Source organism: Aedes albopictus, chromosome 2, assembly GCF_035046485.1.
Source record: "Aedes albopictus strain Foshan chromosome 2, AalbF5, whole genome shotgun sequence".
NCBI lineage: Eukaryota > Metazoa > Arthropoda > Insecta > Diptera > Culicidae > Aedes > Aedes albopictus.
In genome coordinates, this window is record NC_085137.1 from 261,978,366 (window position 1) to 261,992,334 (window position 13,969).

The 13,969-nt window shown below is 41.0% G+C and overlaps 1 protein-coding gene across 2 annotated transcripts in view; it reads left to right on the forward strand.

Moving 5' to 3' along the window:
* LOC115254166 (homer protein homolog 2) overlaps positions 1–10,524 on the forward strand; it is a 31,326-nt gene extending 20,802 nt beyond the window's left edge. For both annotated transcript variants that reach the window (XM_029872355.2, XM_062851649.1), the window contains exon 8: positions 8,859–10,524. In XM_029872355.2, coding sequence (XP_029728215.2) covers positions 8,859–8,969 — 111 coding nt within the window. In that variant the 3' untranslated portion in view covers positions 8,970–10,524. The remainder of the gene's footprint in view (positions 1–8,858) is intronic.
* The last annotated feature ends 3,445 nt before the right edge of the window (positions 10,525–13,969 follow it).

The following is a 13,969-nucleotide window of genomic DNA, read 5'->3' on the forward strand; positions in this document are numbered from 1 at the left end:
TTTGGGAATTTCAAAGAAATTTCTGAATAAATTTATGGATTTACTAAAGGAATCCCTGAAATAATTCTTAAAGGAATTCTTAGAGAAATCTCAAAAGGAATCCCCATAATTTCCTATAATTTCATACTTTCTAAAGAAATCACTGGAGGAATTTTTGAAGAAAATCATGTAAAATTTTCAGAAGGAATTTTTGAAGAAATTCGTGAATGGTTTTCTAAATGAATCCTTCGAGAAATTTCTGGAGTAAGCTCTCGAAAAAATTCTGAAGGAATTCTGATAAAGTTTATGGAGGATTTTTTTCTAAAATAAACCGTGATACGATAGTATTTAAAAAAGCACAATTTGTACCAACTTATGACCATGACCAACATTGTGCCGCCTCCAAATTATGAACCGAATTCCTTTCCCATGATTTACCGACACGAATGCACACTAATGTGTAAAGTGTCGAAAATAAATTAACTAACTAACTTTCCCATGATTTAAGCTTTTTTAATATGTCTCTTGCCGCCAAATTACTATAACACTGGGTGACTTTAGGACCCTAAAGGGCCGAAAATGTACTTAGACTTTCGATATCTCTACTCGTTTCTGAGTTATTGACAAAAAAACAACCGAAAAATCAGCATTTTTGACCATTTTTTAGATCCCGAAGGAAACCTACCCTAATTTGTTCAATAACTCAAAAACGAGTAGAGATATCGCAATTCTAAGCACATTTTCGGGCCTTCAGGGTCCTAAAATCATCGGTTTAAGTAGAATAGCATATTTTTTCGCCGAAAAAAATTTCATGTTTTTTTTTTGGTCCCATACCATTTTTGACAATTTTAGGCCCCTTGAGGGACCACTTAGTCTTGAGATATGGACTTCAAATTTTGACACGATCATTTCTCAGCTAAAACGATCATTTCCCACTAACGAACTTATAACATTTCCATTTTTTGCAAAATAAGGGACGGCTTACTGATGGCGCACACACCCTATAGCCAAAAATTACCCGCGCAAAAAAAAATGAAAACACTCAGAGACTTCAACGCGAAGAAAAGGCTTAAGCGACGAACTCAAGCGATTTGATACCCAAGAAAAGTAAAAAAGCTCAATATTTCAACATTGTATAAATTACAAAAAAAAATATTTATTTATAACATATAGTCTACAATGAATGTATTGTATTTTCACAGACTTGTCTGTGGTATTTTTTTCCATTTTCATAATTGGCGGAAAACGAACGTCATCGATTAGCGAGTTACAAAAAGGTACCGTTCATATTGCAGACTACATCCCAAATTGGACTATCACACTTTTTTTGGTACGCCTAAAAAGTGTGATAAAAGTGCACATTTGCCTCGGATCGTCTCGACGTCTTCGGTGCACTTATTCCTCCATTTACAAGGAATAAGTGCACCGAAGACCTCAACTCGATCCGACGTGGCCCTGCGCTGCAATCACACTTTGAAGGTGTGTGCACACTATTGTGTCAGTCCAATTTGGGGTGCAGTCAGCAATATATTGTCTGTGGTCAGAGTGTACCAAATGTTTGTTTTGAAGAGAATTGAAAAAAATATGCTTATTCATCATCAACATAGTCCTAAACGCATTTCCTAATGATTAAGTAAGCACGTGAAAATCTATAACTTCTCTCATAATGTATATGTAGAATTTTCACTCCATTAGACATTTTGTTGTTTCGCTGAGAACTTTCAGATAAGATATGAGTAATTAGTGTAATTGAACATAGTAGCTTTGCTTCCCTGTTATTTGCCTACCCCCTATCGAGGGTGACAAGTTGTGTCAACAACCAAGCGAGTTGGTCATCAATATCAGTGCAGACGCGATTCAACTTTTTGCGCGCCAAAGCATGATTGCCCCGAAAAGCAAGTTTTTTAGTTATTCAGTCTGTACAGGTAGCCTGAAGACGTACATAAATAAGAATTATTCAGAAAACATTTGGTTTTCACGAATTTTAATAATTTTTACTCAACTCCTACTAACAGCATTGATGTCAAAGAAGCAATATTGAGTTGTGTTTCCTGCAGCTCTAAAAAGTTGTGCTAGAGAGCCATTAGTTATCTTACCCACCCAAATCTATCCCATTCGAAAACAAGTGATTACGGAACCGATTGATTCTGTTCTTTACGTTTTGATACGTGCTCACTTCTAACCAAAAAAAAACAATAAAAAGGAACAATATAAACCGCGCTTCAATCCTTTATTTTGGGTATAATGAAATCGGGAGCACTATGCTTAATAAGGAAACCAATACCCCATAATATTTTTGTTCCCTCAATACCTGGTTTGCTTCTAAGGTAGTCTTAGATGTCAAAACTGGCTGAGCGGCCATTATTTTTTCACTGAGAAATTCTGAAAACAAACCCCCCCCCCACCCCTCAGCAAATTCCTTTGAAATTTGTCTTCCTCTGCTTTTCTCCACAAACTAAACGTCCTGCTTAACCTTCCATTATATAAAAACCTTGGTTTGCTTCATGTCCCAATCAGAAACTGAAAAACCATACATAACATAACATTTCATACAACAATTTCTGAGCATAATCATCTGAGTGCTAGCCAGCAATCCATGAAAACTTGGGTTTCTTTTGTTCTGAATGGTTCTGTTTCTTGAAGTATTTTCCATTTTTTTTCGAACTGAGGGTTTTTTATGGACAACTTGGTTACCCAAGTAACCACGGTGCTGAAGCCTTATTGAATGCAGATATACGGTGTATTTAGAGCAATCATTACTTTACATGCAAACTTAAGGTTGATTTAAAGTGGAAGTGGGCAATTATAGAATCAAGATAAGATTATACTGGTATAATCTTAGTTCAGTCGCATAATCGCCCATTTCCACTTTAAATCAACCTTAAGTTTGCATGTAAAGTAATGATTGCTCTAAATACACCGTATATCTGCATTCAATAAGGGAAGATTCATTTATTACGTCCACCGTTTTCCGGAATTTCTAGACCCCCCCTCCCCCCTCTGTCACGCTATTTTCCTATAACTAATACACGTACTGTCACACTTTCTAAAAATCCCCCCCCCCCCCCCAAATGTTGGACTTAATTTTTGAACGTTCCCTAAGGCTTCAGCACCGTTGTTACTTGGGTAGTAAATGTATATATGAAGTTATAAATGCTTGCATTATTGAATGCCATAAAGCTTTAAACATGGTAATGCAATGATGAATTAAACAACGGCTCTATAGAACTATATCGATCTATCAAAAATCTATAATGCTTCAATGCATTCATAATGTAGATTAAACGCTTCACTACTTGACAGACGTAGAATAAAAGTTATCTTACATTAGCTAATCTATAATACGACTGAATTAATGTAATGATATAATGCTTGTGGTTACTTGGGGATAAAACTAACGTCCGGGGTAAGAGTGCAAATATTTTCGCACTTTCACAACTACATCTACAAAAAAGGCACGCATACATTTGAACGTGATTATTGACCGTCCAGTTCCAAACTGTTCACGACCGTTCGAAACAGTCGCCGTTCCAAACGGTCGGTGAAACAGTCGGTGACGGATTTGACAGCAGAAATGAGCGAGAATGATTTCGCGCGCAAACACGTTTTCAGAAACCTTCAATTGGTGGAACAAGGATAGCGTACCGGTCGCCCTGATCAGCTGTTGCCGGCAGCCAAGCCGCCAGCTTTTTGGCGCGGAAGTCGGGGGGTGTTCAGATGCAATGTTTATCTCTTAACAAATTTATGAAAATGTTTTTTCCGCAATAAATGTTTTAAATGTTCTAAAGTAAGGTTTAATAACTGCAGGTTTAATTATTTCCAGGATAATTGCTAATGTTTGTTATTCTGAAGACCTATAGGTTTGAAATAATGATGTGCTTGAACAAATTGGCTGATTAATTGGTTTCTGTAGAATACATCGAGAATCTCCTCGATATTCGACGACTGTTCTGAACAGTTTCACAAACAGTCGGGATAATCCAACTTTGAACTGAATACCTCTATAGACAGCAGTCGACCTTCAATAAACGCAACATGTAGAAGCTTTGCTTGATGATTTCATTCGCTTACTTACTGTTGTGTTTTCAGTAATAAAAACACTTATTTTACATTTGAAATAATGAAAATCTACAGAACTTTATTTTCTAACTTGTACAGTTCTTCAATCGTAGACAAAAACTCTTTTTCTCGCGCCAAGCGCAGTGACAGATGACGGCTTCGTATAACGGCATCAGGGTTGTAGCTGAGGGGTGGTAGCATCTCCCCCTTTAATTCCTAACCGACGACGTAATCTTCCAGACGTTTTGGAAGACGGCTTACTCTGGCAGGCCTGGGAGACTTGACCGGTGATAAGCGAGTCGTTGGTTGATTTGGGATCGTCGAACTCGTATCGAAGAATTCTTCGTTGTCTGCACTGTCGTCTTGATAATGGCTGGCATCAACTGGTTCCAGAACTCTCGTGGGTGTACTATTTGGTGAAGGCATCTGCTGAACTGGAGGTTGCTTCCGGAGGTCGAAATCATCCACTAGAATTTCTAGCGGCGTTGGAACTGATGATGATTCGATAGTGCCGGTGCATCGTGGTCTAAGCTGGTTTACGTGTGATCGAATAAGCTTCCTGCGACCTGATTGTTGATCGAGCAAAACATTGAAATTGACTCCTCCAATAGCCTCAATGACAGTTCCGGGAGACCATTTCCACTTATCCGCATTCTGGTATATCTTGGCGTAGACTGTAGAGCCAACTGTAAACTTCGGATGATGCTGATCGGACTTACTGTTGAACGTTGACGGACGCAAGAGATCCAGTGTTGTACGCATGGGCCGACCCAACATTTCTTCTGACGGTGATTTCCCTGCAAGTGCGGCACTGGGGGTTGAGCGGTACACGTGCAGAAATTTCTGGAGTGCCTCGACAGATGGAACTTCTTCCCCTTCGACAATTTTGCGAAGCGATCGTTTCAGGGTGTCGACAAAGCGTTCGGCCTGGCCATTCGACTGTGGGTGATATGGCGCAGTACGAATATGCACGATTCCCAACTGTTCACACATCTTCTTGAATTCACCGCTACAGAACTGCGTCCCGTTGTCTGTGACAATAGTCTCCGGGATACCAAATCGAGCGAAGGTTTCCTGAAGAAATCTGATTGTAACGGCTGCAGTTGTATGTCCAGTCTGGAAAATTTCAGGCCATTTCGAGTATGAATCCACTATTACTAGGTAGTACATTCCGTCAAGTGGGCCTGCATAGTCCAGGTGAATCCTTTTCCACGGACCGTCCGCTCGGGGCCATGGTTGCGGTTGATGGTGTGGTGGAGATTTTGCAGTACTGGCACAAACGGAACACTGACGAATTAGAGCTTCGATGTCGTCATCGATGTTTGCCCAGTAGACCGCACTGCGAGCAACGGCCTTCGTCCGTTCGATGCCTTGGTGGCCACTGTGTAGCTGTTTCAGAACACGTTGTTGGTAGCATTCAGGAATCACCACCCGGTCGTTCATCATGACGCATTCATTGACCACGGACAAAGACTCGCGTCGGGAATAGAAAGTTTTCAAATTCCGATCTGCAATCCTGCTACTGTTCGGCCAACTGCTGTCGACGTACTGTATGACCTGTTGTAGTAGGGAGTCTTTCTTCGTTGCAGCTCTCACCATCTTGAAGTTCACTGGTAGCGATGTGAAGCATTCTTCCAGACTTGCGCTGACGTCATCTTCCAGATTGACAGTAGCAATGACGTACTCTTCCTCTGGTTTCTGGTGGTTGCTTATCAACCGAGACAGGACGTCGGCATACCCAAAGTTGTCCGTAGCGATATACTCCACGTTGAAGTCGAATCCGAGCAGCGATAACGCCCAGCGCTGGAGGCGATTCGCGGTGTGTAGCGGTACACCTTTCTTGGATCCGAACACCTTGAGTAATGGTTGGTGGTCTGTCTGCAGCGTAAATTTCCGTCCTAGCAGCATCCGTCGAAACTTCGTCACCGCAAAAACTAACGCCAACGCTTCTTTTTCCACCTGACTGTACCTCTGTTCGGTGGCGGTAAGCGTTTTCGCTGCGTGTGCAATAGCTTTGATGCGGCCATCCGGAAATCGATGCATTATGACCGCCCCGATTCCCGATTTTGAAGCATCACCCGCAACGATGAGTTCAAGGTTCGGGTTGTAGTGCGTAAGCAACAAGTCTGATTGCAATACGCTTTTGATGCTGTCGAACGCATTCTGACACTGGCTACTCCACACGAACTTCCTATCCTTTTTCAGAAGCTCATCCAACGGCTGTCGGATTCGATGTATTTCCGGGATGAATTTGCCATAGAAGTTTGCCGCTCCGAGGAATGATCGGAGTTCGCTAACATCTGTTGGTGGTGGCATTTTCGCTATGGCAGCAACCTTCTCGGGATCTGGCTTGATACCGTCGGCATTGATGATGAAGCCAATGTAGCCAATCTCCTCCTTGTAGAAACTGCACTTTTCCGGACGCAGATGGAATCCGTACTCCTGGATGCGAGCGAACAGCTTCTTCAAAATAAGGTTGTGTTGCTCCCGAGTTTCGCTGTGGATCAAGAAATCGTCCAGGAAATTTTCCACACCCTCGAGTCCTGCGATCATTTTGCTCATTAATTGCTGGAACGCTCCGGGGGCCGATTTAACCCCAGGTGGCAGGCGGTTGAACTGATACAGCCCACGATGGGTGTTGATGGTGAGCATTCGTTTCGATTCGTCATCGACCTCGACTTGAAGGTACGCGTCAGACAAATCTATTATACTGAACACTTTGCTTCCCGAGAGTTTTGAAAAGATGTCTTCGGGCGTCGGTAGTGGAAAATGATGCGATTCGATTGCCGCGTTCAGCCCTGTGGAGTAATCGGCGCAGACTCTGACTTTTCCACCTGGCTTCTGGACCGAGACAATTGGAGCTGCCCAGTCAGAATAATCCACCGGTTCGATAATGTCCAGCCGCTGCAGTCGGTCAAGTTCCTCGTCGACCTTCGGAATCGCGTGGAAAGGCACCGGTCGTTTCGGCCTGAACACCGGTTGCGCACCGGGTTTCAGATACAGCTTCACCTTCGTTTTCGTGCAGTGTCCGAGGGAGTCTCTGAAAACTTCGGGAAACTGGGTGAGGTACCAGTCGTCTGATTTGAATGAATTGGAACAATTTACCTGGTTACAGATGGCTGCCAACGGCCTCTTCCAGACCTCGAAAGCGTTCATGAAGTCCAGACCGAGCAAGTTCAGACCCTTGACTGACGTGACGTAGCAGGTTCCGTGTTGTTGTTGTTCGCCGATCTGCATGCTGCAAGCAAATTCCCCCAGCAAGGGTAGCTTCTCACCGGACGCTGTGTTGGCCCGATGTTCCGTCTCCGAAAGCGTAGGCGATCCGCATTTCATCCAGATTTGCTCGGTGATGATGGTTATATCCGAGCCGCAGTCAAGTTGCAGTTTCACTGTGTGACCGTTGATACGGGTTGTCACGTACTTCCGCTCGCTGCTGACTTGATTCACTGAATGGATTCTGTTTGCTTGGCTGTGCTTCTTCTTGTTTTTCTTGCTGTGTTGTTGCTGCTGAGGTGGCTGTTTGTTGTCATCCGCCTTGTTGACAGTTCGGCTGAAGCAACTGCAGTAGCCTTCTTTGTGCCCCTGCCTGTTGCACTGTTTACAGACGTGTTTGGAGTAGGAGCAGTCTTTGACAAAATGCATTGCCCCGCACTGCCAGCAGGGTGAGCGTGGAGCTGGCGGAACTGTTGCACTTGTCGAGCCGGATTTTGAAGGCTTGACGGACTGATGCTGCTGCTTGTGGTGTTGAATCGCATGCACACTGGAACTGACTTGCTTTTCCACCAGCGCTGTATCGTGTTTCAGGTTCGATAATCGCTGGCATTCCGTGATTAGCACTTCGAGGTTGATCTCCCTTCCGGCTTCCGATTCCAACTTCGATAGCAGGCGTGTTCTGACTTCTGCCTCTTTCGAAGACTGCATTCCACAGATGAAGATCAGAGCTTTAAATTGGTCGATGGTGAGATTCGCCAAATCAAACTCCTCGCACTGTCGGTTTACGATTCCGGCGTATGTGACGTAATCATCGGCATCACTCTTGACCACCCGAAGGCAATCATAACGCTTGCTAAAGAGTGACTTTTGCTGGCCGAAGATGACCTTCAGCTTCTGCACAACCTGGTCGAAGGTTAATTCGCGTGGATGTTGCGGTAGGAGATAGTTGGTGAACTTTTCGTGAACTGGTACACTCAAACTGCGCAGCAGCAACCGAATTTTCGCAGCGTCGTCTAACTCCCTACCGTCCGCTCTGAAGAGATCCTCATACTTGTTGAACCACCGATCGAATGTTAGTCCGGCTGCCGGATCATAATGGAATTCCTTAATTGCCGATGACAGTGATTCGACAATTTGGTCCGCGCTCCGTTTCTGATTGGCTGCTTGGGGTGCCTGCTGACTGGAAAGGCGCTCCAGCAAAAGCAAAAGCTTAGTGTTCTGCTCCGCCATTTGCCTTAGCAGCTGCTGATTGGGAACTTCTGGGAGCCCCGCAAATTCCTCCGTTTCTCCGTCGGATAACATTTTCCTCGCGGTTCACTATAACGACTCGTCAGAGACACTTCTCGTCGCCAAATATGTTGTGTTTTCAGTAATAAAAACACTTATTTTACATTTGAAATAATGAAAATCTACAGAACTTTATTTTCTAACTTGTACAGTTCTTCAATCGTAGACAAAAACTCTTTTTCTCGCGCCAAGCGCAGTGACAGATGACGGCTTCGTATAACGGCATCAGGGTTGTAGCTGAGGGGTGGTAGCACTTACGATGGATTCTTGAGTATGTCAAACTTTGTAAATATTCCAGTAACGATTAACTATATCTACAGGTCAAACAGCTTACAACACTGTGTAGTCAATTCTCTGTACACATAACTGAACTGAACGGTCTTCAAAAAGAAATGGAAAAAGTCATCCAAACTCATCACAAAACCACTTGAGAATTATATGAGAAAAATATGCAAACCAAGAAGTTCACAGATGTCAAGAATGTTCACGAGGATTGCCAAAAAGACGGCAATTTGATAAAACCCTTCAACAATGATGTTACCGCCAACAACAACGACGAGGTTGACCGTAAAATAGACTACAAACCATATACTCTACTCGCTAACTGTAGCACACTTACTAATGCATACCAACAACCAGTTGAAAGCAGTACAACTGATGCACAAAAACGGTATTTAGCAAATGCACCAAAAACTGTAATTCCTAATCGAGCTAACTCCGGCATCGTTCTGATTACCGCCAAACTAAACCAGTCTGATGAAAGCAAACTCATTCAATACAACGTGAGTGGCGGCAGTACTAACACCCTCAGCAAAACCAATTTGGAGAAATTTAATTCCGTTAAAAGGGCCACCACGACGGAAGATCTCACTCCGCTGACCGCACAGAAACAAGCAACTATTGGTTCCAATGAACAACAACAGCAGCAACAACAACCCAAAACAGCAACCATTTTGGTTTCAAAATCAAAAACGAAAACTGGACTTCCACTTCTGCTGAAAAAATCCAAATAGCGACTTTTAAAGTTTTAAGTTATTTAATCTCATTTGCGAATCTTGTGTAGGGCACAGAAGCATATTTTCCATTCGCCATAGTCATAAAGTTTAGGGCTGTTCGTAATTCATGCAATCATGTCAAATTTATCAGCTCTATTACTTCAACAAGGAGTAAATTTATATCAGTAACCGCCTGAGATTCACCGTTTGCTTTATCTTTTATGATGAAGATTTTTATTAGACTTACTAGTACACCTTGAAGGGAGGTTTAGATAGATTTACAGCATTTTAATGTATATTACACAAAAAGTTTTAAGTATTTGGACAGCCGATAATGATTTTTGATTTAAGTTTTATCCAGTGTTATTTTTTACCACCAAAGATTTATTGTAGAAAAAAATACATCCAACTTTACGTATTGTGAGGTATTCATCGCAGTTGATTCCATAGAAAGTAACGCATTTAAATATTACTCTAATAACAATCTATAACGAATGTTATTTGTCATGTAACAATAGTATAAATATATATCGACGAGCAGCCATTTTACGTTACTCACAGGGTAGATGAAAAATTTTACTGGTCACTAAAAGTATTGATTTAATTTTATCCAGATATTGTAGTATAATTTCACGTTCATGCAGGTTTAAACAATCAAAATGAATCAAATATATAGAATATTTAAAAATCTAGTGGTTTTTATTTTTAAGGTAGGGAACGTGTTTAGATTATCTAAACTGGAACGTGTTCAAAGCAGCACGAATTAGCCCGGTTGGTATTTCGTTTGTCTAGTTGAGCTCCCCTTTGTAATCTCTTATTTCTATTACCCAAACATAATAGGTTTAATTTGAACTACTATTGAGATAGATTACGTATTAAGGTATTTAAGACACTCCCATCAACAAGAAACCCGCTTTCTTACTCTTCATGACGATATATTTACTCCCAGGTAATCGGAGGATGGAAAATAAATTATTGTGTTAAAATACAACCTCCTAATGAAATTACAGAGCTTGAAAGAACTGCCTTTACCGTCTACCCTCGTTGGTTTGACCGCATCTAATCTGAACACTTTTTAATTTGACCCCCGCTAATCTGCATATCGTTCAAACTAAAAATGGTTCAGACGTCATTCTGCCCATGGAACGGGGTGAAACGGAACGCAGTATCAAAACAAAACAGCAAAAAGGGTTACCATCAGTGTGTTTTTAGATGCCCACAGGGTTACTAGAAGTTCAAATTAAAAATTAACCCCGTTGCGTTGGTTTGCATGAGGTGTCGTTCAAACCAACGGGGGTAGACGGTATATAAGCAATGGCTCATTGCTTGGAAATGTTTAGAATCGGTGGTATTAGGATGAGAACTACTCATATTTGTATGCGTGAAAACTCAAATATTACCAATACTTTGAGATCAAACTCGCCAAAAATGGTTTCTTCAGAAATAATACATGTGTAATTCGATTTAGTTATTGTCACGTAAAAAATCTATCTAAATATATATAAATAAAAATGGAATAGTGTTTGTATGTCACGAATAGGCTCGGAAACGGGCTAACGGATTCACAAAATTCTTCCACCATTGCATTCGTACAGGGCTCCGACGTGTTTGTACGAAAAAATATTCAGGAAAATCAAGCGGGAAAGCAACGAAATCGGGGAAATTTGAAATTCCATTTTCCGGGCCATTTTCCCCAGAACTGAATGTCACAAAACATAGTAGGCAGGCAATACGACGTTTGCCGGGACAGCTAGTCATTAATAAAAATAAAAAATGATTTTTTGCCTTGAAAATATACCATTGCCTAATTGACCTCACAATACCATAAAATTCCAATATTGTAATGACTTTTTGTATGTAACGTTACTCAATATAGAGTTAGGGCGATGGTATCCCAGCGAAAAAATCATTAAAATCATAACAAATGCCGTAAAATAACAGAAATTCTCAAATTTTAGGGGTGTGGAGCGGACCTGGTGTGATGGTTAGAACACTTGACTATCACGCCGAGGACCTGGGATCGAATCCCACTCCCGACAAACTCACAAAATGTGGGTTCTTCCTTCGGAAGGGAAGTAAAGCGTGGGTCCCGAGATGAACTAGCCTAGGGCTAAAAATCTCGTTAATACATAGATAAAAAAATAGGGAGAACTGGGGTAAAACGGGCTCTATAACTCGCATCAGAGTAGTTGCCCGTACATGAATCATTCACCAACCAATTCTTGAGAAAATTTGCTTTCAAATAAGCCATCGCTGGTCACATAGGGTCTTGTATTAAGAAAGTTATTAGTTTTTTCCACCTTTGGGCTTGATGTTGCCCAATGTGCAGTGGCAGCAATAGCAAACAACGATCGTCTTTGACGCAACTCCGATTACTTGTGATACTTACCTAGGAACACAACATACAACCTACCTGATTGAAAAGAAGGTTTATGGGTATAACATCCTAGGGTATAACGTAGTTTCGAGTTCAAAACTGCCGTAATTCTGCAAAGTGACGTAAGCGACATTGATAGTTTTTGCCCATTTTTTGGTTATATTGCATAAAACTCTTGCTCATACTCTAAGTTTCTTTCCAAAGATGATAGAATACGACTAGATCTTGCATTCTAATACAACAGGCATACCACAGGGGGCCGTTCATAAACCACGTAGACTTTTTGGGGGGAGGGGGGTCTGGCCAAAGTCTACGCAATAGAAATACACTAGAACTCCACTGGCGCTGTAGTCACTTTTCTTAATCAATTATTTTAATAATTTTAATTGCAATAATAACCTATTTTTATATGTCCTTCATGTAGAGGACCTTATGTTTTGGTAAACAAAATTAACTTGACACTTCTAGTACCGCTGCTGACGCTGTAAGGGCGTGGCAAACTAGATGTTAGTCACACGAACAGTTGCGGCATTGAACTTCTGTGGCTAGTTATTCTACTGTCTACGCTCCATACAAATTTCAAATTTTTTGTAAGGACAAAAGTCTACAAGGGGGGAGGGGGGTCTGAGATGGCCAAATTTTGGTCTACGTAGTTTATGAACAGCCCCCAGTGTTATTTTTACACCAGATATAATATATAATGTATCAAGAAATATCGACATTTTGAATGGCGCTTACGTCACTTTGCAGAATTACGGCAGAAAAGGAATCGCTCAAGAAACTTCTTGAGCGATTCCTGGCAGAAACTTTCTACGGTGACGGCCATTTGAATTGTCATTTCTTTTCAACTGCGTACTGCGATGGAAGAAAAACGGTTTCATGGGCGATTCAGGCAAGGAATTTCCCATGCAACAAGATAGGCCGAGAAATTCCTTCTGAACTGCAAACAGCCCTTATGGATGCTTGCACGTGGTTTCTCCCTTGAGACATGTGTAAATTATCGTACTCAAGGGTATTTTTTTTATAATTGGGTTTTTTAGGGGTATTCAGATTATTTCATAATCAGATTCTCCGTCCAAAAAAATAGTTGAAATCCAAAATTCCATAAATTTTGGTGGCCGGGAACTATTTTTAAAATACATTTAAATTTTGTATGGTTAAAATGTTTTGTTCGAGGCGAACTGTCACTTTATCAAATGAACTGTCATTCTATCCACAAAAATTAAATTTGTTTTTTTTTTTAATTTATTTATCAAAACAAAGACATTCGATCGCAATAAAATCACGTTATACTCAGAAAAATGAGCTCTTTCGATTAGAATATAGAAAGTAGCAATATTTTATTCACTAAACAACCCAATTGCAAAAATTGTTGTATGACACTCGTTGAAAAACTCGATTTTTTCAGGACTTTTCGTATTCATCTAACTTGTTGCATAAATAACTAATTTCAAGAATTCAAAAGGTAAATTGGTCAATTAGCATGTAACACTCACGACTCATGCAAAATATTGTCGTCGCGGTTGAAATCCGAAGTTTCCCCACACCCGACAATCGAATTTTCTCAAAATCCATACGTCAAACCTAACGTCGGACGTAGTGCGCTGGACAGCGGACCTGGCCCTCTATCCAGCGCACTGTGTCCGACACACGGTTTAGGTGAAACATCGATTTTCGCGTGTCAAAAATTCCGATTTTCAACTGCTCGAACAATATTTATTTCGTTCTACAAAATCGAATTTGATAGTTTTAGGCGATTTATGTTAGGTACGATATCACCCATGCAAGTCAACCTCCAAAGTTGCATGCAAGTTTACTTACTAACATAAGCATTTAATACTAAAATCTATCAAATTTGATTTGATAAAACGAAATATTTAACATGAGTCGGTAAATTAGATGTTAATTGACCAATAATTTACCCTTTCATTGCCTAAAATAATTATTTATAATTGCAATCAAAAAAGCCCAAAATCGCATACTTATTTGACTCTTTAAATTATAGTTTAGCTAAACATTGTGGCTGGCAAATCTGAGCCCGGACTCGGATTCAGCGGCT